This window comes from Crocodylus siamensis, chromosome 2, assembly GCF_052110815.1.
Source record: "Crocodylus siamensis isolate JL-2025a chromosome 2, ASM5211081v1, whole genome shotgun sequence".
Lineage (NCBI taxonomy): Eukaryota > Metazoa > Chordata > Crocodylia > Crocodylidae > Crocodylus > Crocodylus siamensis.
This window is the reverse complement of record NC_143396.1, coordinates 158,304,366-158,325,618: the sequence shown is the minus strand read 5'-3', so window position 1 is coordinate 158,325,618 and position 21,253 is coordinate 158,304,366. Positions and strand designations below refer to the sequence as shown.

Here is a 21,253-nt window from a genome sequence, read left to right as displayed (position 1 = left end):
CCTTCATGACGCTAGGAATACATAAGCCTATAAAAGGTGCCTCGACTCCTGATCTCTTTCTTCAGCAAAACCAAAAGCAAGAGCTGTCTGAGCTGAGAGCGAAGGGGGCTTTATACTTAGAAGCAGCAGCAATCCTGGTCCAGCTAATGTAGCATCCTTCATGGTCTAAACAGCATAACCACAAGTGATATTGCTCAAGCCTGCTCTTATCCCTCACTCACTCCCTTACACTTGTTTTGTTACCTAACATTTTTGGGGGAGGGGGGAAAAGACTGAGGGGTATTTTTCACTCAAGATGACTTCTATACCGGCAGCCAACTGGAGTGCAAATGAGAGCAGCAGATGGAACATGAGCTTTGCTGGACCAGGGGACAGCTGGGAGCAACCACTGGGGCCACAGGCTGGGAATGCTTCCCCCCCTGTACAGTCGTCATCAGCCAACTTCTCCAACCAGTTTGTACAGCCCTCTTGGCGCATTGCCCTGTGGTCTCTGGCTTATGGTGGGGTGGTGGCTGTGGCTGTCTTTGGAAATCTGATTGTCATCTGGATCATCTTGGCTCACAAGCGCATGAGGACAGTGACCAACTATTTCCTGGTGAACCTGGCCTTCTCAGATGCTTCCATGGCAGCTTTCAACACCCTCATCAACTTCATCTACGCCCTTCACAGTGAGTGGTACTTTGGGGAGGCTTACTGCCGTTTCCATAACTTCTTCCCCATCACTGCAGTCTTCGCTAGCATCTACTCCATGACAGCAATTGCTGTTGACAGGTGAGAGAAAGAAGGGGAAAGGTGGGGATAACAAGATCAGGTCAGGATCTCTCTGCTAAAGCAAAAAAAAACTTTGGAGATAAAGCCTAGTAGGTGATGGGAGCCGTGACCATGAAAACACACTCAAAAAGTGTGATGCATGGAAATCTCTGTCCAGCCTATCTGGCTGACATCCCACCCGATCAGTGACATCCCACCATGCATCCAGAAGCTCTCCTCTAGACATTTGTTTGAATTTTCTTTCTTTATCCTTGATTTGTCTCTTTCTCTCCTTTATCCTTCTCTCTCCTCCCAGTCTTTTTTTCTTTCTTTCTTTATCTCCTTCTACCTATTCCTCTTTCCCTTGCACCCTGCATTTCTTTCTCACATGCACATTGTTTTTCTTTGTGATATCCTTGCTCCTATCCTTTTAATACAGATTGTGCCATGCCAGCCCCTGCTCTGCGTGATGACCCTGCAACTCTCTAAGAAAAGCAATTCAGTCTGTGCCACAATGTTCTGCTATTGCAGTGTTTATATTGACTGTCTGATTAAAGAAAGCATTTCAAATTTCCCTCCCCTTTGTATTTCTGCAGTTAGCATAAGGTTTTACTCAGCAGGAAGAAAGCAACCTCAGGCTATGTTATCAGTAACTCCTCTAGAAGAAAGCTTTGCTCAGCCTTTCTTCCTCCTATTCTTAGCTAATTAGACAATTTGCAATGCCATTTGTGCCAGCTAACAGGTATTGTTACATCAGGTATTACATGTTTAGCAATTGTTGATTTTATTCCAAATAACTGCAGCAAAGAAGCTTTGGGAAATATGAAAGAAATAGGACAGAGATAAACTTTATTCTTATGTTGTCCATGCTGGTCAGATGGTATAAAGGCTCTTATTCATTGAAGAGAGAGGTAGCACTCAGATTTCAACAAAAATATATTACTAGATTGATTTGGTGACTCTGTACAGGGTACTGTGAAGCCTTCCTCTGGGAAGCACTCCCTTCTTTATGATCATTTTCATACACACTCTTTTAAAAAAATGATTCATCACATGCTTTGCAACCCAAGCAATCAAATTTGCCTAAACCCCCCCAAAAGCTCAACAGTCCATATCCGCTGAAATCTCTGTTAAAGTTATTGCTAAAATTCTGTAGTCCATGGTTTTGTTCTTGCTCTGCTTTTAAAATAATTCAGATTTTAAATGCTGGACAGCTCTAAGATTAGAATAATGTTGTACATCTTGGGTCAGTTGACATGCTTGGGTTTGTGAAACTTTGGGGTGATAATGACTTGCTCTTTTAAAAGGTCTAATTTATCCTATGAAGCTTTAAAATTACCTTATTTGTAAGTGAAAGCAGTAAAATGTTCTGTGCCATTATAGATTCACAGAAAATTAGGGTTGGAAGGGACCTCAGGAAGTTATCTAATCCAAGCTGCTGCTCCAGGCAGGACCGTCCCCATTATATCATCCCAGCCAAGGCTTATCTAGCCAGGTCTCAAAAACATTGGAAGATGAAGATTCCACCACCCTGCTGGGTAACCTGTTCTAGTGCTTTACTACCCTCCTAGTGAGAATTTTTTTTTCCTAATATCTAACCTAAACTTCCCTTGCTGCAACCTGAATACATTCTGTATACAGAGCAAAAGTTCATAATACCTTACCCTGTTAGTTATGCTAATTATAAATTTCTGAACTAAATCTTCAGTCAGGTGAATTCATACTATTCTGTAAACACAGTTTTGCCAGAACACACTAACGTCTTATCCTCACTGCTTTCCCCTTCCCTATCCTACAATCCCCACTTAGAGAAAAATGCTAGTAGCATAAACCAATGTCATCGTTAAGCCTGCTGAGGATTTCCCCAGCTACCCAGTTAGGGATAAGTTAAAGCTCTCAGTGATGCAAATGCTCGTTCTTGGATGCTGAGAATCCGGCCCTAGAGTTCTAGGTTTATTTTCATTTCTACGCAGCTGCATTTTTTTGAGGAGAAAACATTCTGAGTTGTTGCATCACAGAATTCTTAAGTATTTTAGGAGACTGGAATCAATGAGGAAGCTGCTTTAGATCAGTAGCACAACTAGGGTGGGGTGAGGGGGCACTAACCCACGGCACCAATTCAGAGGAGGGCGTCAGAATGGCAGAACCCAGGGAGCCAGCACCCCAGTAGCTGCATCCAGGCAGGGTGTAAGGAACCAGCACCAATCCCAACAAGGCAGCATGAAGGGAGTCAGCTGCAGTAGCAGCAACAAAAACTGCTGTCAGGTAAGACCGTCCTATGCTTGACCCTGTTTCTCCCTCTTCTTCCCTCTTCCTTATTCCCCCCCCCCCAACTCTCAGGTCCTTGGCACAGCACCCCTTCAAGGCATAAAAATCACTAGGTATGCCTCTGCTTTATGTTACATGCTCCCTAAGGTACAGAGATGGGTGCATTTTCAGAATAAATGAAAAAGTGTACTCTCCTCTCTCTGCCTAGTATAATCAGGAAAACTAAACTTACCAAGAAGGTTCCCCTTTGCTTTTCAAAAATAATTTACCAGGTTCTGTTCTTCCCTCCAATATGTTTCTGAACCCATGGCTGGGCTCAAAGATGATCCCAAGGACTACCTATCCACTAACCCAAAAAACACCTACTCCCAAGCAAGGGAAAATACACACATTCAGAGTCTTTGTCACAGAGGCACAATAACCACTTTAACAACCCCATCACTGGGGTACCACTCGGCTCTCTGCAGCATTTATCATGAGTCTTTTTCCATCAAAACTCACCCTTCTGAGGTGCAGGCAGACAAGCACTCTCCCCTACAAAGCTGCTATTCCTCCTTTTATGCCTAACAGTTGTGCCCACTGCTCCCTGGTTGCTTCTACAGAATAATCCTGCAGAGTCAACTGGGAAACAAAGCTGAGCTGGAAATGTCCAGGTGGATTGAAAAAAGACAAAACAGATAAACTCTTAGGAACTTTGAGGCTGAAATTGGTTTCCTGTCACAGGATGCTGCTGTGCAGGAAGTAGGATCTTTAAGAAGAAATGTAGAGGACTGAACTCAGTGGCCCAGAAGACCATTTCCAGTCCTATGCTCCTATACAGCAATGAGGCCTTGATTTCTTTCCTTAGAGATACTTATTTGCAGGAACAAAGATGTTATCTTTGGTATTCTGATCAAACTCTAATGGAAGCAATTAAATTCTGCCAAACTAAATATACTGTATAAATTGATTATCATATTCTTCATTTCCCCTCTGACACCCAAATCTATTTCAGTAGTGAATGAAGTGATCTTTCTTTGCATGCACATTACACTTGCCATGCACATTACACTTACTTCTTTGCATGGAAGGCACAGTAGCAATGCAAAGGTTTTAATACTGCTATTGCTTTATTTTTAGAACAACTATTCTGTTGAGGCATACAGAGAACTGTGCAGACAATTAAAGTACAGTAATAACTAGCAATTAGTAACTAAACAAAAGTAAAGAAAAAACAGAATAATTAAAACCTAAGCAATACTGAGGAAAGGAAAAGCCAAAGAATGTCCTCCATTAATATGCTGCTGCAATGGAAGCTGTATTGCCCCAAATAACTGAAAGCTCAAGACTCTGGGATAAATACAAGGAACATAATTATAAGCTATGCTTATACAGCACTTTGGTATTCACACAGGATGGGTTACTCTCTCTTAGATACCTCTGCAGGTTCCTGATCAGAATTTCAATGCCTCTAGTGCCGGGCCAGATTGTTGGAAGCAGAGTATTTTGTTAGCCATGTCTGCGTAGTGTAAGGTTGGCAGGGGTTCTCAAAGGCATCACAGACTCAAGGGACACATCCAGATGTGCCCACATGTGCCTCTTGCTGTGTCTCAAAGCAGTTTGAGATGTGGCAAAGAGCACTTCGGGAACAAAAAAATAATCCCCATGCTGCACATTTGCAGTGCGAGCTTAAAATGTAATGCTTGGATATCCAGGTATCCAAAAAAAACCCCCAAAAATCCAGAAAAAAAAGCAGATCAGGGCATGGTCCAGGACCATGCCCTGAGGCACCCGGAGGCTCACGTCCTTCAAAAAGACACTCTGGTAGTTGACCAGAATGTCTCTAATGGCTCAGGGATGCTGCAGCACACTGCCTGCCCATGCAAGGCAAACAGTGATGCAGGCTGCAGCAACCTGGACCCAAGCTCTGTTCCAGGTAAGTAGGGGTGGGGGAGCCTGGAGAGGGGTGGTTGTGAGGGTGCAGAGGACCATGCAGGGGGGGAGCTCAGGAGGGGTGGGTCCCCCACCCAACCCCCACATGGCCCACAGCTCACCCACAGCAGCAGCAGCCATTGGGGCACCTGCAGCCCTCCTGGCACAGCCCCTCCCTCATGGAGCAGCATGGGGCAGTGTGGCTCAGTCCCAGCCGCCAGGGACCTGGCACTCTCTGTGCCATATCGCACAGGCCTGGCCTGGCTCAGCACAGGGCCTTGCAACTCTGGGCATCTCCAAGCTGCTTGGGCTGTCATCCAGGGCCCCACGCCACTGACAGGGTCTGCCTGTTGTGCCGGCCAGGTCCTGCGTGCACATCATGTGCTGTTGGGCCGGGCTGGTTCTGTGGAGGCAGGACCCAACCGGGCGCAACAGGTGGTCCTCACAAGCAGTGCTGGCCCCCTTGTGACAGCCCGAGCGGCTCACAGCTGCCCAAAGGCACATGGCCCCACGCAGGGCTGGGCTGGGCCCACACAATTTGGCACAGGAAGTGCCAGGTGCCAAACGGCTGGGGCCAAGCCCTGCTGCCCTGCACCACGGGGGGGTTGTATCAGGAGAGCCCCGAGCGCCTCGATGGCTGCTGCTGCTGAGCATGAGCTGGGGGAGAGGCTGTGGGCCCTGAAGGGGGCAGCTGTGGCCCTGCAGTGGGGGGAAACGGTCCATGTGCTGTGTGGGGTGGCTGTGCCAGTTCTGGATGTGCCGTGTGGGGTGAACGATTCTGGATGCTGAAGGCTGGTCCCAGCCAGTTAAGCAGAAGTCCCAGGCCAGAGGCCAGCAGGGAGGCAGGGCAGAGAAGCAGGGCAGGCAGTAGGCAGCGGGGCAGGCACCACTGCTGCTGTGTGGAAACAAGGACTTGCCACATATAAGTGGGATGGTGCCTGCTCCAGTCTGCCCACCTTGCTTCTGCACAGCAGCAGCAGTGCCTGCCTAGCCACCTGCTTGGGGCACCATGCTGCTCCGCCTCCTTACCAGACTCTATCCCAAAACTTTTGACCAAATGGGTGGAACCAGCCTACAGAATATGGGAGTGTCAGCACATATGGTCACCTTATACCTATAGCTAAATGTCAAGTTATTGTTTTAGCATGCAAAAAAATCAAGCTTTCTTTTGGGTTTGTTTGGTTTTTTTTAAACTTGCAATAAGTGCTGGACATAAGGTAGGAGAGCAGGCAGCTGGGGGGTTTTTCTTTGTATAAGAAGACAGTCGTAGGACAGAATAATTTTCTCAGAATCTGGCACTGCTGTGCGGGCCGAGATTTCTAGAACAGCAGTTTGTGTTTATACTGTTTATGACTACCTCTGTTCCAGAATGAATGTATGTGTGAGGACGACATTATCCTGAGAATATATACTGATTCTACACCACTGCAGAATTAGCCAGAGTGTAGAATGGGCTCCTCTTTTACATGGAAGCAAACCAGCAAGGCCCCACAGAGGCAAGCCACAGCTACACAGTAAACGTAATGGGCCCAGCAACAATGCCCTCAAGCAAAATTTGCTGTTCCAGGCCAGCTATCTCCTAAACTACAAACAATGCATCTGCATCTGAACAGGGCTTCAAGTGAGATAATTAGCACTGGTGAGTGACAGTGACAAGAATCCCATTCCATATTAGTCCACACACAGCTACAGTACACAATGTGAGGAGCCGCACAGTATGCTCGATACGCTTGCCAGGCACAGTAAAATTACTTTGCAGACTAAGCCACTGGCCTCAGAAGAAGAGACAACATTATATAATGCCTTAGGTCAGGAGCTGACTTTCTCTACCAGTTTACACAAAAGGTAACTGGCTCATTAGCTGATGGCCAGATTCTGCCAACATTTGATCTAGTACCTCATTTTGCCAGTCTCACTCTTTTTCGTGACAGCTATTTTCAGATCAAAAAATTGTTCATCTACATTATGCATCAATATCACTGATTTCTCCAGCATCCACAAGCCAACCAGCAACACCACAGAGAGGGAACACTAGCCGTGTCTACGCAACAAGCTTTTCAGGCCTGGCAGTAGCATCCTTAAGCAAGTGGCATCCTTAAGCATTCCAGGCTGCTTCATGCCATAAATCTGGCAACAGAAGGAATCAAGGATGATAGAATCTAGCATAATGTTACAAGTCTTCTGTTTTTTCTGAAGAGCTTTTACAGTGCCTCTTATAAGTGGTTTATAGGTACAAGCTTTCATTAATATAAACTTCAGAGATGTTATATTTTACTGTGTGAATAAACTATAAATATTGTGTGTCTTATAATTAACTTCTATTCAGATAATTATTGGTGGGGAAACCATCATTCTCCAAATTAAAACTTGATTTTTTTCCCCAAAGTCCCAATACAGTTTCAATAATACCTTTAATGTTTTTCCTTACTTCATTAGCAATACACATAACAGAATGAAGCAAAAAGCAAAAACAAAAAAAATGCACGAGATTAATTTAAAATATGAGCCACTTAGTGTAATTTCTCAAACCAGGAAAATCATAATGAAAACATTTTCATTTGTATTTAATTCAAACAATTGTGCCCTAGGACAATACTGTTATGAAATTAGATTAAAGCCATCAGAATTATCATATTGAGCTAAAAATCCACTCAAAACAAACAGTGGTCTGTTGGGTTTCATTAACACCAGTTTAGGAACATAACACTGAAAGGGATCTCCTCGGTTATCAAGCCTAATCCTCTGCTATTGCAGGCAACACTGTCATAGAACCATTTCCTAAACCAGTCAAGGCCCAATGGTTATGTTTTTCCCCACTGACCCTACTGTTCCAGAAAGCTTTTCCAGAATGTCACACTTCTCATTGTTAGAAACATTCTTTTAATTTCCATTCTAAGTTTATTCATGACCAATTTATATATATTTATTCTTGTGCCAACATTACACTTCTTAACACTTCTTGTTCTCCAGATATGTGTTTATATGTATTTATAGACTATAATTTTATCCTGTACCCCGGTCCCACCCCAGAGGTGTCAGTGATGCCACCTGGAGTACCTCCTCAGTCCCTGTCACCTCTGCTTTCTTTGAGCAATCACCCCTTCCACTCTCCTGCCATGCCTGGATGTAATTATGCTTTTATGAAAAGGGAAGCTACCCCAGGGCTCCCCAAAAAAGATCTCATACTCAACTAACAGGCTAATTATGTGACCTCATCTCCCCTCTTTGCCATGCCCAAGCCTCTCAGATGGTATCAATCTCTCACTCTTCATTGGGCTTTAAGCCCCAATGTCTAATTCAGTCATATTCTCCTCCATGGGACTTCAGCCCCACTGTCAGCTCAAGTCCATGCAGGCATCTAAACCTAGAAAAGTCTCCACCACTGTTGGGGTCTCCAGTCCCAGTGCCTTTAACAGGCCTGGCCCCTCCTAGGCTTTGACCTGTGTACGTTGAACAGTCTCAACCCCTCTTAGGCTTAGGACTGCATTCTCTGCCCCTCCTGGGCTCAGGCCTCTGTCTCTAATTGTACCTGCAACTCTTCTCAGCCCCTCCAAGGCCCAGGCCACTATCCTCGGTACAGGCCTGATTACTTTCAACAGACTCCACCCCTCCCAGGCTAAAAGCCCCCGGGCCCTGCTTAATCTCACCTCTCCTGGGCTATGGGTCCCTGACCCTGGTTCTCATCCCTCATGGGCTGCAGGTCCCTGGCCCCAGTTTACGCTCCTCATGGGATGCAGGTCCCCAACTCTGCCTGCTCTCATCATTCTGTGGACATGACCCTGCCCTTAGTCTTAGCCCCTACCCCAGTGTCAGTCTCTAAGCCACGTTCTTGCCTACCCCAGCACAGGTGTTAGTCAGGAGCCTTGCTACAGCCCTTCTGCTCAAGAGCTGTTCTCTCCATGGCTTCCAGGTCAGACTGCCTGCCTAGTTCAGGCCCCTGATCTTATATCCTACAAGCCCAGCCCCTTTGGGTCATGTAGCTAATTACATGGTTTTGCATTCTGTACTATTCAATTTCATCCCATTTTAATTGTTCCAGTCCTCAAGGTTATCCAGGTCTTCCTGAATGATATTCTGATCCTTCTTAGTGTTGGTAATGCCTCCTAAATTTATGTCCTCTACAGTTTGTGAGTATGTTTGGGAAAGTAGACTGGATTTGTAGATTAGATCAGTTAGTAGGTTTCTTCCCTAAATCGTCCTTCTTTGCTGTCATACCTTCCAGCAATGATTACAAACCTATTTCTAAATTTTAAATGTTTTGAGCTTGATGCAAAGACCACTGAAGTTAATGGAAGTAATTTTAGTGATTTTCAGTTTGTATCAGGCCTTTTAGGAGTACATCAGTGGCAGCAATCCCTTCATTCAAGAGTAATCTCTACCACAGCGCACTGATGGGTCTTGAGGTGACTTAAGAGTCTGATCTTTGAGCCACAGATCTGTCTTCGGAAGTTTCAGGTCTTTCCACCGGGTAGAGAAAGCTCCAGGCTGGGATTTCTCTCCCTTTCCTTCCTCTGCTCAATCTTCTCTGCTTCAAGGGCAAGATAGTCTACTTCCAAGAGCTCTGCTGCTTGGTTGAGGTTGCAATGCAATTGGAATGTGTTAACACCCAGAGCCTCCCAGTTCTTGATGTCAACATCCATTTTCTTGAGATGTACCTTCAATGTGTCCTTGTAGAGATTCCTGTGGCTTCTAAGAGATCTCAGGCTGCAACTAAGCTGGGACTAGAGCACTTGCTTTGGGAGTCAAGTGCCAGACATCTGTACACAATGTCCATTCCAATGAAGTTGGTGCTTGAGGATCACTGATTCAATGCTGGTAACACTGGCTTCAGAAAGGATGTTGGCATTTGTGCAGCAATTGTCCTGTTTGATGCAGAGGATTTTCTAGAGGTATCATTGGCAATATCTCTCCAGGCTGTTAAGATGACAACAGTAGGTTACCCATATGTCACATCCATAGATTAGAATGGGGATGATGACCACACTGTAGACTTGGATCTTGGATCTTTCCAGAGATCATGATCCTAAAAATAAAAATAAAAATAAGAAGCAATTTCCCAAAGAAGGCACTTGCAAACTGGATCCTGTGCTGGATCTCCTCCTCAAGAAAGGTAGCTACAAAGGGAAGTGCTTAGCTACCTCCAGGATCTTTTCCTCAGTGGTAATTTCAGGAGAGGTGTTACATTCATATCCTGGAGCATGCTGATAGAACACTTTAGTCTTCTCAACATTGAGAGAACAGCCTAAAGTTCAGTAGGTATCTGCAAAGAAATCCAGTGTGGTCTGGAGGTTTTCTTTAGTGTGCACAGAAATGGTGCAGTTATTAGCATAATGAAGGTCAAGGACAGTTGTTTTGAATACTTTGGTCTTTAAGCAAAAACATCCCAATTTGGAAAGCCCTCTATCCATTCATTATTCAATGTCAGTTCTGGAAGGGAGCTAGTCTTTAATAAAAGCCAGGGTGATGGTCAAACAGATGGAGAACAGAATTAGGGCAATGATTCATCCTTGCTTGATCCCAGTTCAGATGACAAATAGATCAGTCACCAATCTGCTAGAAAGAACAGTTACAGTCATCTGTTGCGTAAAAGCTTCAAGACCTCAATGTATTTTTCAGGGCATCCAAATCTGGCCAGTACTTTCCACAAGACTTTGGAATGTACAGAATCAAAGGCCTTAGTAAGGTCAATTAAGGCCATACACAGATTCTGGTGTTGTTCCCAACACTTCCCTTGGACCTGGGAGACATCAAAGACCATGTCAATTGCCCTGCAGCATGATCTGTTACCACACAGAGATTCTGACAGGACTTCCTCATCAAGAGATAAAAGATGATTCAGGAGGATGCAGGCAGGATTTTCATGCTGTGGAAAGGAGGGCAATATCTCAATAGTTGCCACACACAGAGTTATCTCCTTTCTTGAAGATAAGCACAATGTTGACATTCCTCAGGTCCTCAGGCATATCCTTGTTGTTCCAAATTCAAAGAATAAATCCATGGAGCCTCAGTACCAGTTCATTGTTTCCAGCCTTCAGGATTTTAGCAGGTATGCCATCTGGTCCAGTAACCTTGTTTTTGGTTTCCTTGATGACACTTCAGACTTCTTCTAGGATAGTGAGGGACCCCCTTTTGAGGTGTTGAAGGATGGACTTTTTGATGGCAACTGCCACAGTCAACTCATTGTTCAGAAGCACCCTGAAGTGCTCTTTTCTTCTAGCTGGGATAAACTCGTTGGCTTTGAAGAGTATCAAACCATGAGAGGTTGGACTGTAGATGTCTTTTTTTGCCTGGAAGAAACTATATATGCCATGATATAGGCATAAAGCTGAATATTTTTGGCTCTGTGCCACCACTGGTTTTTCATTTCCAGGATCCTCCTCTGAGTTACAGTTTTGAGAAGCTTCTTTGGCTGAGATGAGGTGTCATCTTGCCAAGCAAAATGAGCTTTTCTCTTTCTGGAGGGCTTGAATCATTGCTCTCATTGAAACAGTGTTGGTATCAATGGGTGCTTGACACTGGAGTCAGCGCAGGCCTTCCAGAATTCTTCCATGATGCTTTTGGGTGTAGGCAAAGCAGAGAGCATTTTGTGAAGATGCTTTTGAAGATCCTCCCAGACCTTTCATGTTGAAAAAAACTTCACATTGCTTTGGGCTGTTTTGGGTGTTTCAGAGAAAGATGGATGTTAATAATGGATCTGACAAGACAATGATCTCATCAAAAGTAATCAGTTCCTCCCATGGATCATTTGATTATGGATATCCATCCAATCATTGGCTCCAACAATAACATAGTGAAGGAAATGCCAGTGCCTAGGGTGATGGTGTTTCCTAGTAATTTTGTATTTGTCACTCTGTCTGAAGATAGTGTTTGCACTAACAAGATCATGCTCTGTGCATTTGCTCAAGAAAAGGATGCCATTGGAATTGGTTTTGGCCTTGCGAGCTGGTGCCATTCTATCTCATGTTATGGAACAGTGTGGTACATGCCCACAGTTTCTCAGACTATGTGACCTTTTTTTGTTATACATCCTGTCTGCTTCTGAAGGCTGAGAAAACTGTGTGAGAGAAACCCAGGCTTTTAGGAATCAATTATCCCCTGCTGCCCATCCTGAAACATTCTAATATATATATACCATTCTAGTGGTAAGCGTGTGTGTGTGTGTGTGTGTGTGTGTGTGTAATATAATATATGCAGGATGGGCAGCAGGGGTTAATAGGTTCCCCTTATATATACATACCTATAAGCCAATTCCCAAAAAGCAAATCTTTCGATACCATGTTTAAGCCACCAACCCCCATCTTGCTGCTGCCTTCTTTTGTGTTTACAGCTGTCGAGAATCTGACATCTTCCACCTGACCCCCCACTTAAGACTTAGGGTTGGACCACAGTTTGTCTGGAACCTATCCTCATGCCGGTTTACCATGGGTGACCCTACCAGGGGTGCAAGACTCTGGATGACAGCTATGAGGATTACTGAGACATGCAAACTTTCCCAGCATTACAGTCTTGGTCCACAGAGAGGGCATCTAGAGAAGGATAAAGAAAAAAAGTTAAGTCTCGGATAGAAAGTCGCTTGCTATGAGGTATTGTATTGGAGGTTTGTACTCCAAACAAGCCTTCAGGGATAATTTATCCTTCATAAATCAAACTGCAGGGTTCCCTTGACATAAACACCATCCCAAAGAAAAACCTACATGGTTCACTGTACTGTCATTATAATCCTTCATTTAAACAAAGAGACCATTCATCCAATATTGTGAAATATAATGTTACCATCTTAAGTGACAGGGAAAAAAAAGGACTGATGAGTTCTACTAGTGACCTGCTCTACTTATTTTAAACAAAGAAACCCCTAGCACTGCTTATAAAAATGCAGATCTGAGCTCATGTGGTACATTTTTATGCTATTCAATATTCTTTTTTCTCTGTTGTTTCATCCTTCCTTTGATGGACAATTTTTCTACTCTGTGGGTGCATCTACACAAGGCACTAACTCTGCATTGGCCTAAGAACACTGTGCAGTAGTGTGTCATGCTGCACAGTGTTATTAGACTAATGCACAGTCAGCGTCACTAAATAACCATGCATCGGCGTACTGCATAGTAACTTTAGGTACTGTGCATTTAGTTAGTGCTTTATTAAGGAAGTACTAAACTATATGTGCAGTGTCTAAGGCAAATTAATGAATGTATAGATGCACCTAGTATTGAGTATATCTAAAGTTTCATACCTCACTCTCTTTTTTTGTTCCATTTAGATAGTCTGTTCCTCAAATTGCTCTTACAAATTGGAAAGATTAGTTCTGGTAAATACTCACTTGTTTCATTGCCAGACACTTTATTTAGACAGAATTCCCATTGTCTTCATTGCGAGTTTTGCCAAGAGTGAGACATACAGGACCATCGAACAGGCCAGCAAACAGGGGAGTGTGAATGGGATTACTGCTTGGGACAGAAGGAGGAACCCATGGTTGCCTGGGGAGAGGGCTTGGGAGTACTGATGAGTAGAAAAGTATGTGTAGGCTTCACTGAAATCTTGATCAATATTGCTCCTCACACAAAGGCTTTGCTAAAGCAGTGGCCAGAGTAGACCTTGCCAGTGAACTTGACTGATGTTATGAACTCTTCACATAAACAAAACTTGGTATGTGAGCCAGATGTGCATTCCCACCAAAATAATGTGAGGGGGAGATGGCAGTACAAGGTTTGGAATAATCCAGTACCAGGATGATAAGGTTGGAATGGGAGCACCCAGGTCAAGATGTGAAACAAGCCCCTGGAACAGGACAGTTTGAGATATTCAAGATAGATGGAAAGCAATATGTAATTTGTTTTTGATCACTGCATAAAAGGAGAATTGGAAAGCAGGGAAACTTCGTAGCAGCCCGGGGGAGCCTGCATTGTGTTGTGCCTTGTCAGAGATTCAAATGCCTTAACAAGTACATCAGTCCAGAAGCTAAGCCAAAATGGGTTAGGGCTGTACTTTTAGACAATAAATCTGGCTAAATCTCTGCCACCAAACTGACCCTGTGGTTGTTCTTTAAGACAAGACTGGTGGTGAAATCTCCTGGCTGTGACTTGTTGACACCACATTTCTTGAAATTTCAAGATTGACAACACATCAATAGCATCCAATGAGGACAACAGCAACAATGACAGTGATAACACCGAATGACACTCTACCTGGTTCAGACTTGGTGGTGTAGCTTTAGTTTGAGAGCCATTCGGCAGGCTTATTTGGAGGATTGTGCCTAAAGCTGATTGTGCCTAGATGTGGGCAATTGGGATTGATTGTAGCCAACTTCAGAGTAACCTGGCTTACCTAAGCAGAAAGGCAAGGCTTGCCAGAAGTAAGCAATGCAAAAAAGTGTGAAACACAGGACCAGAGAACAGGCCAGCAAACAGAGGAGTTCAAGTGGGGAGTTCTGTGGGGAGTTTTCCCAGCCACTTCCTGTCTCTGTAAGATTGCTGAGTGGAAATAGGGGAAGGAAGAAGAGGGAATTTTTTTTCCAGGACATAGCAGCATAAGAGGAAGAAGAAAATGGCAGGAAAATCAATACAATGGTTGGAAGTCATGGCAATGCCGAAGACCCTGCCACTGCCAGTCCTTCCTCTGCCTGCATATGTGCAGGCTCTGTCCAGGCATGTCCACTGACCACCAAGTCTTCCACCCAAGGTCTTGCCTGGCTTTGCAGGAATGGTGGCCTGCATGTCCCTGCCAGGGACATCCAAGTGGGATAGCGCTTGCAGTATGACAGGTGCTTTCAGCATCATGAAAGAGAGAAAACTAGAGAAGGTATAGGTTCTCTGGAACGTGGCAGTTGGCAACTTGTCACATTTGGCAACAGACAGTACAGGCATACCTCGGAGATATTGCGGGTTCGGTTCCAGACCACCGCAATAAAGTGAATATCGCAATAAAGCGAGTCACACGAATTTTTTGGTTTCCCAGTGCATGTTTACGCTATACTGTAGTCTATTAAGTGTGCAATAGCATTATGTCTAAAAAACAATGTACATACCTTAATTAAAAAATACTTTATTGCTAAAAAATGCTAACCATCATCTGAGCCGAATGGCGCCAATGGAAAAATGGCACCGATAGACTTGCTCGACACAGGGTTGCCACAAACCTTCAATTTGTAAAAGTGCAATATCTGCGAAGCGCAATAAAGCGAAGTGCAATAAAACGAGGTATGCCTGTACTCCTCCTCTGGGCCTATGGCTGTCAAGATGAAGAAGAGATATGAAGCCCTGGCACTCCAGGGGAAGGAGCCTACTCCAGTGTCAGGGGAGGCCATATCATGCACCACCGAGGTGGGGTGGGGAGGAACCAAGACTACTGCTACCAAGAGGAAGTCACAGGCAGTGATGGTTGGCAACCCCCAGGTGGTGATGGTTGGTATCCATTTGATGGCCTGACCTCCTGTTGGCTCAGAAAGTCTGCCTGCCAGGAGCTCACATCAAAGACGTCACAGAGAGGTTGCCCAGACTCATCTGGACCTCAAACCACTATCCCATGATGCTTATGCAGGTGGGCACTAATGATACTTCTCATTAACAAGCAAAGGACATACAGACTAGATGAAATTACTGTGAGGTGGATAAACAAGCTAAGGAAATACAGACTAAATGAAAGTACTGTAAGATAGATACATAACTGGTTGGATCACCCTACATAAGTTGTCATCAATGCTTCAACATCTATTTGTGAGGAGGTATCAAGTGGAGGTCCTCAGGGATCTGTCCTAGGCCTGGTATTTCTTACTATCTTCATTAAATCATTGGGATGAAGGGATCAAGTGCACACTTAGGAAATTTTCAGATGAGACCAAGTTTTAGATGGAGTTGCAGATACTCTGGAGAGTAGGGTGAGGATCCAGAATGACCTGAATAGGCTGCAGAAATGGTCCACAGTCAAACAGACGAGATTCAACAAAGACAACTGCAAAATTATGCACTTGAGGCAGAATAATTATATGTATGATGACAAATTGGAGAATGACTTACTTGGCTCTAGTACTGCAGAAAAGGACTTGGGGATTACAGTGGACCATAAGCTGAATATAAACCAACAATGTGTTCTTGTTACCAAAAAACCAACAATATACTGCATTATATCGGCAGGAGTGTGATTTGCAAATCAAAGGAAATGATTCTTCCACTCTACTCAGCAGTGGTGAGGCTTCACCTGGAGTACTGTGTCTAGTTTTGGATCCCACAGTTCAAGAAGGATGTGGACAGATTGTAAAGAGTCCAGAGCAGAGCAACAAAATGATTATGGACCTGGGAAGAGGGATTTCTGAGAAAAGATGAAAGAACTAGGGCAGTTTATTCTGACAAAGAGAAACCTAAGGGAAATTTTGATAAGTCTTCATATACCTGAAAGGCAATTACAGAGAGGATGGAGACAGACTTTTCTCTGTGGTTTGTAGGGGACAGGACAGGACTAGGAGCAATGGCCTCAATCTTCACCAGGGGAAATTTGGGTTGAAGATTAGGAAGGAAGTTCTGACTATGAGGGTGGCAAAGCATTGGAACAGGCTACCTAGAAAAATTGTGGAATCTCTGCCTTTGGAAACTTTCAAGAGCAGATTAGATAGACACTTGGCTGGGATGATTTAATCAGGATGATCCTGCTTTGAGCAATGGACTGGACTAGATGACCTCCAGCCCTACTTTCCTATGATACTCTGATAACATTTTCTGGATAAGATCTTATGTTTATTAAGTTTTGTTCAGGCAACCAGGTGACTTCCAGGCATTTATGGATCCCATGATAACATCCCATCCTCTCTATCAAATCTACAGGTATTGTAATCTGAAATGACTTTACTGAAGCCAGTAAGGACCTATACCATTTTAGACTAGCTGTGAATGTAACTCTTCATCTTTTCAGCTCTCCAACCCCTTTATCTTAACTCCTGCTTTAGCTACTTTTATTCTGCTTATCCCACATAAAAATTTAAACACCAGTCAAATTAAAAAACCCCCCATTAATTTTCACTAACAAAGCATTAGCTAACTATAGAATCTCCATATTTATGTGTAGAAGCTTCAGCTGGCCAAGTAAATCTAACTTCTGCTAGGGTTATACAGTACTTTGTACTATATGCCAGTTAATTTTCCATCAAAACAAGAAGTTTTTGAGGAATCTATATTAGAGATCAGTTTAAAGAAGAGCTCCAAGATCTGGTGTAAGATGTATGTACTGTAACATGAGATATGAGTGTCTCCATACATCAGTGGGAATTGGGTGTCTATGTTTAGAAGAAGTTATGAAGTGCGGTTTCCCCAGGAAAAAAATGATTTTCTATATTTTCCTCATTTTCTTCTGTTACGAAATTTGACTTTTTCAGGTCTGGGGGCGGGGGGGGGGGGGGGGAGTTCTGTGTGAGAAACACCAGAAGTGAAACCAAAAACGGAGCAGGATGATGATGTCTGAGTATAACTGCCACTGGCAAAGTGACCTTAAAAACAAGTAGAGAGAAAGGAGTGCAGGTGAGGGCTATAAAAGATGTAAAGCATAGAAAACCCCTGAAGTAATGGAGCTATCAAGATTTTGTTGCCTAATGCAAAGATGTAACAGAGGGTCCCAGGCTCTCTGTTCCTTTAAGAGAGCAGCAGCCCAGCCAGGGAGCACTGCAGGCTAGGCAGGGTGCAGCTGCTGCAGGTCACCATGGCAGTGGGGCAATAAAGCCAATTAGCAGGTACTTGCAGCCAGTCCAAGGTAGTCTGTTGACCAGAAGTGGCAGGACTTTGGGAGGATATAAGCCCCACGCTCAGGGTAGCAAGCTAATCTAGCCCTGCAGACCACGGGAGTAGGAGTTCCAGCCCAGGACAGCCACCAGAGAGTGCTGGAGGGGACTGCAGTGCTATATGTGGATCCCCGGTGAGGCCTGGGGAGCTCACAAGGATATAGCCCAGGGCTGGGAGACTGCCCTGGCAAGACATAAAGGGAAGTTTTCCCTTTTAAAGGCCTCAGTGAGTGTTGAGCTTGGAGCAAGGCAGAGCATGAGGCCACAGAGCCAGAGAAGGGCCAGGGGCCTGGCACCTGAAAGGGCTAGATCAGAGCTAGTGCCTCAAAGCCAGGTCCCACACAGTGGGCCCTGGCTGGAAGGCCTAGCTGCAAGGAAGGGACTGGTGGCCAAGGAGGCTGAAGACCCAACAGGACAGCAACATTACAATAACACCTGTGAGAGCCAGAAAGGCCCAGTGAGCGGCCTGGGGCCAAGAGAGCCTGCTGAACCTGAGGGCATAGTAGAGACCAGAAGAGTACAAGGAACCCCAGTGGGGGTTCAGCTAGACTGGGGCCTACACAAAGGCCCATGGGCAGCCTCCCTTTAAACCTTATTACATCAAGGCGTGGCAGAAAAGACAGAAAGGAATGTACCCTAGGGGCACCAGGGGGTGTCATGGCTTCCCCTGGGATCCCAAAGTGCTACAAGAGGTTACTAACTTAAGGCCCACAGAGCAATTGGATCTGGCCCATGGAGTGAGCTGGGGGGCTTTAGCAGAATTCTGGCAGTGGAGCACTTTGCCCACACCAGGCTGCAGCTGCGCAGTGGGGGACTTCAGCGGCAAGGGCTTCACCTGGTGGGGATTTTCACCCATGTTGCACCATGTCCAAGTGGTAGAGAGCTTCATCTATGCCAGAGCTGAGCATCCAGGTGGCAGAGAGTTGCAGCATCAGTGGCAATGTTCAGATCCTAGCACCAGGCTGCTTCAAACCAGAGCCAAGACATTCTTGCTTGCTCCTGGAAAAAAGGTTGCCAGCCACTAGCCTAAGAGGATGCCATTTTCTAGGTGAAACAATGGTGAATGCACTATGGCATCACAATTTAAATCACCATCCAGAGAGGTCTGAAGAGCAGCATGGGAGAAGTCTAACCCAGCAGTGTCAAACTCATTTGGCCCCACAGCCCAAATAAGTGACATGATGCCAGTCTGCAGGATGAATTAGGCCCCAAAACTTGCTCCCCTTCTCTTTTTTCCCCTCTTCCAGCATACCCAATTTAGCCATCACTCCAACCAACCTGGGACTCCCACTGCATGTAATGTGCCGTGTGCGGTGCTGTGTGCAGTGCACATCCCAGAGCAGGTGTTATGTGTGGCATAGTCTGGGCAGGGTGACCACTGCATGCAGAGGGGCTACTGCGTTAACCAGATGGTGCGGTACATGTTCCTGGTTCCAGTCACTCTGGGATCCACAATAGAGCACACACTGTGTGGGTCCCCAACTGGCTAGAGCAGCTGCTGGATCAGGTGTGCAGGGGAGGGGGAAGAAGAGGGGGTCCCTGAGCCAGATTCAGCCCTTTGACTGGCCCTGTGCCATGGGCATGCACTGTGCCTCACATGGGTCTGATCACTTGGGACTGGGTGGCAGGGTTCTGCAGGCCAGATTCAGCCCAAGGACCATATATTTGATATCCTTGGCGTAACCAGTACATCTACAACTGTACACTTCTAATGGCTAAAGCACCATTTAAAAAGGCAACACCTTTGAATTAAAAAAATAAGATAAAACCTCCTTTTCCTTATTTCTAGCCAAAACATGATCTACCCTTGGAAGGGTGTAGTTTATGTAATGAAGTATTGTCTATGAGGGTCAGCTGGAAAGTAATGCCGCTACTATTTTCCTCAGCCAAACACACTGTTCATCCAAATGGTGAGATTGCCTCTTTGGTGTGCAAGCTGGTGTGTGGGCAAGCATTTTTGTGCAGAAACAGCAACTCAGGGTGGGTTCTTTGCAAGCAATGTTTCAGTTTCTTTAGGGTCTTGACACAGACCTCTGAATTTACTGAGGTTCCCTTAGGCAGGAAGTCAACAAGAGAACATAAAAATTAGGAAGCATTACTTTAGGACTGCTCCCCATATATACAAATATTAAAGCAGATGGAGCTAGGAATCTAACTGCATGCATACAAGAGTAAATGGAAGCAGTACTGTGTTGTTAATATATACTTTGTTTCAATATTTTGGAAGTACAGAGAAGTTGTGGGGCTAGGACATTTTAGTCACAGATTCTTGTAAAAACTGCAAGCAGCATGATAGCCCATTGTATTCTCCTGGGATTTTATGAAAGGATATTTTCTTTTAAAATCCTTCAAGGTGACATTTCTAAAGAGATGGATGAGAGAAGCTCCTACCTCCCAAGCATTTTTTTTGTTAGATACCACTGAATGAGTAATTGGTTTTATATCTCCCCAGTGTAACACAGTTATACACAAAGCTTTTCTTCTTAGCTCTACACCAATGAGGCTAAATACCACATTTGCCTTCTACTAACTGAAAGAATAAATGAAATTGTGCCCACTTAGATCATTGCACGGCAGGAAGAGACAGGAACATAGGACTGAAAGGAGCCATCCTGTCTAGTTCTCTGTATTTGGAAGCTATCAAAAACCAAAGAAATCTTCCAAATTACTGCTTTGAATGTACACCCACAACTACAAGCAACAGGATCAAAAACATCAAGAACACCCTATAGCACAGCACAGGTAAAAGCCAGGGCAATAAGAACCCTCTCATTGCCCTGCCACTGCAATAAGGAAGCAGTTGGTTAATAGTGAAGAGATATAGACACTCAGACAAAATGTTTTCTTCTGATTCTGCCAACTAGATCAGAGAGTTCAGATGTTAATAATATAGTAGAAAAAACACTACTTCCTCTCCTAGCACCAGCAGTATTTGCATTTTATCATGAATATCACTATATTTCATGCTTCTCTCATACACTTTGTCATGTGATTATGAGTATCTTTAAAAAAGCAAATTTTTCATCCTCGCAATTACAGAAAAGAACTGAATAAAAGAAGCCAAGAGGGTCAAACAAAAACAAAGGCAAAACAGAAGCTTATCCGAAATGTATTTTTAGAATCTTATGATTTCTAACTAATTACTTTGTAGCCTGACTCATGATCTTTAAGGATTTAGTTGTATCAACCTCTCTCTCTCCCTCTTTCTGATGAGAGGAGGGCTGATTGGTTAACTTATCAGGGAGGCTGGAGAAATATTTTAGGCATGGCTAGAAAGTACATTTATTATATCCAGGAGTGGTACCCTGCAGAACTCCATGCTGCTCAGGTCAAACTGCCCTTGAAACCAGAAGCAGTGGAGTCATATCCACAGACATATCCATAGTTTGCTTTGAACAAACTAGCAATGTGGTGAATTAATTGGCCCTGCCACTCAGCCCTGTTAATTCTCCTGCCTAAAGGACAACTCCATTCCTAGTTCAGCATGCTGCCTGCCCATGGCCCATGAAGTTCTTAAGTGTATTGCTTCTGGAAACAGTAAATATATGTGTAGACAAGCCCCATGTG

The 21,253-nt window shown here is 44.5% G+C and overlaps 1 protein-coding gene across 1 annotated transcript in view; it reads left to right on the top strand.

Annotated features, from left to right (window-relative positions):
• Positions 1-295: 295 nt before the first annotated feature.
• Positions 296-21,253, top strand: part of TACR3 (tachykinin receptor 3) — a 113,399-nt gene continuing 92,441 nt past the window's right edge. The window contains exon 1 of the mRNA XM_090034785.1: positions 296-771. Coding sequence (XP_089890911.1) covers positions 296-771 — 476 coding nt within the window. The remainder of the gene's footprint in view (positions 772-21,253) is intronic.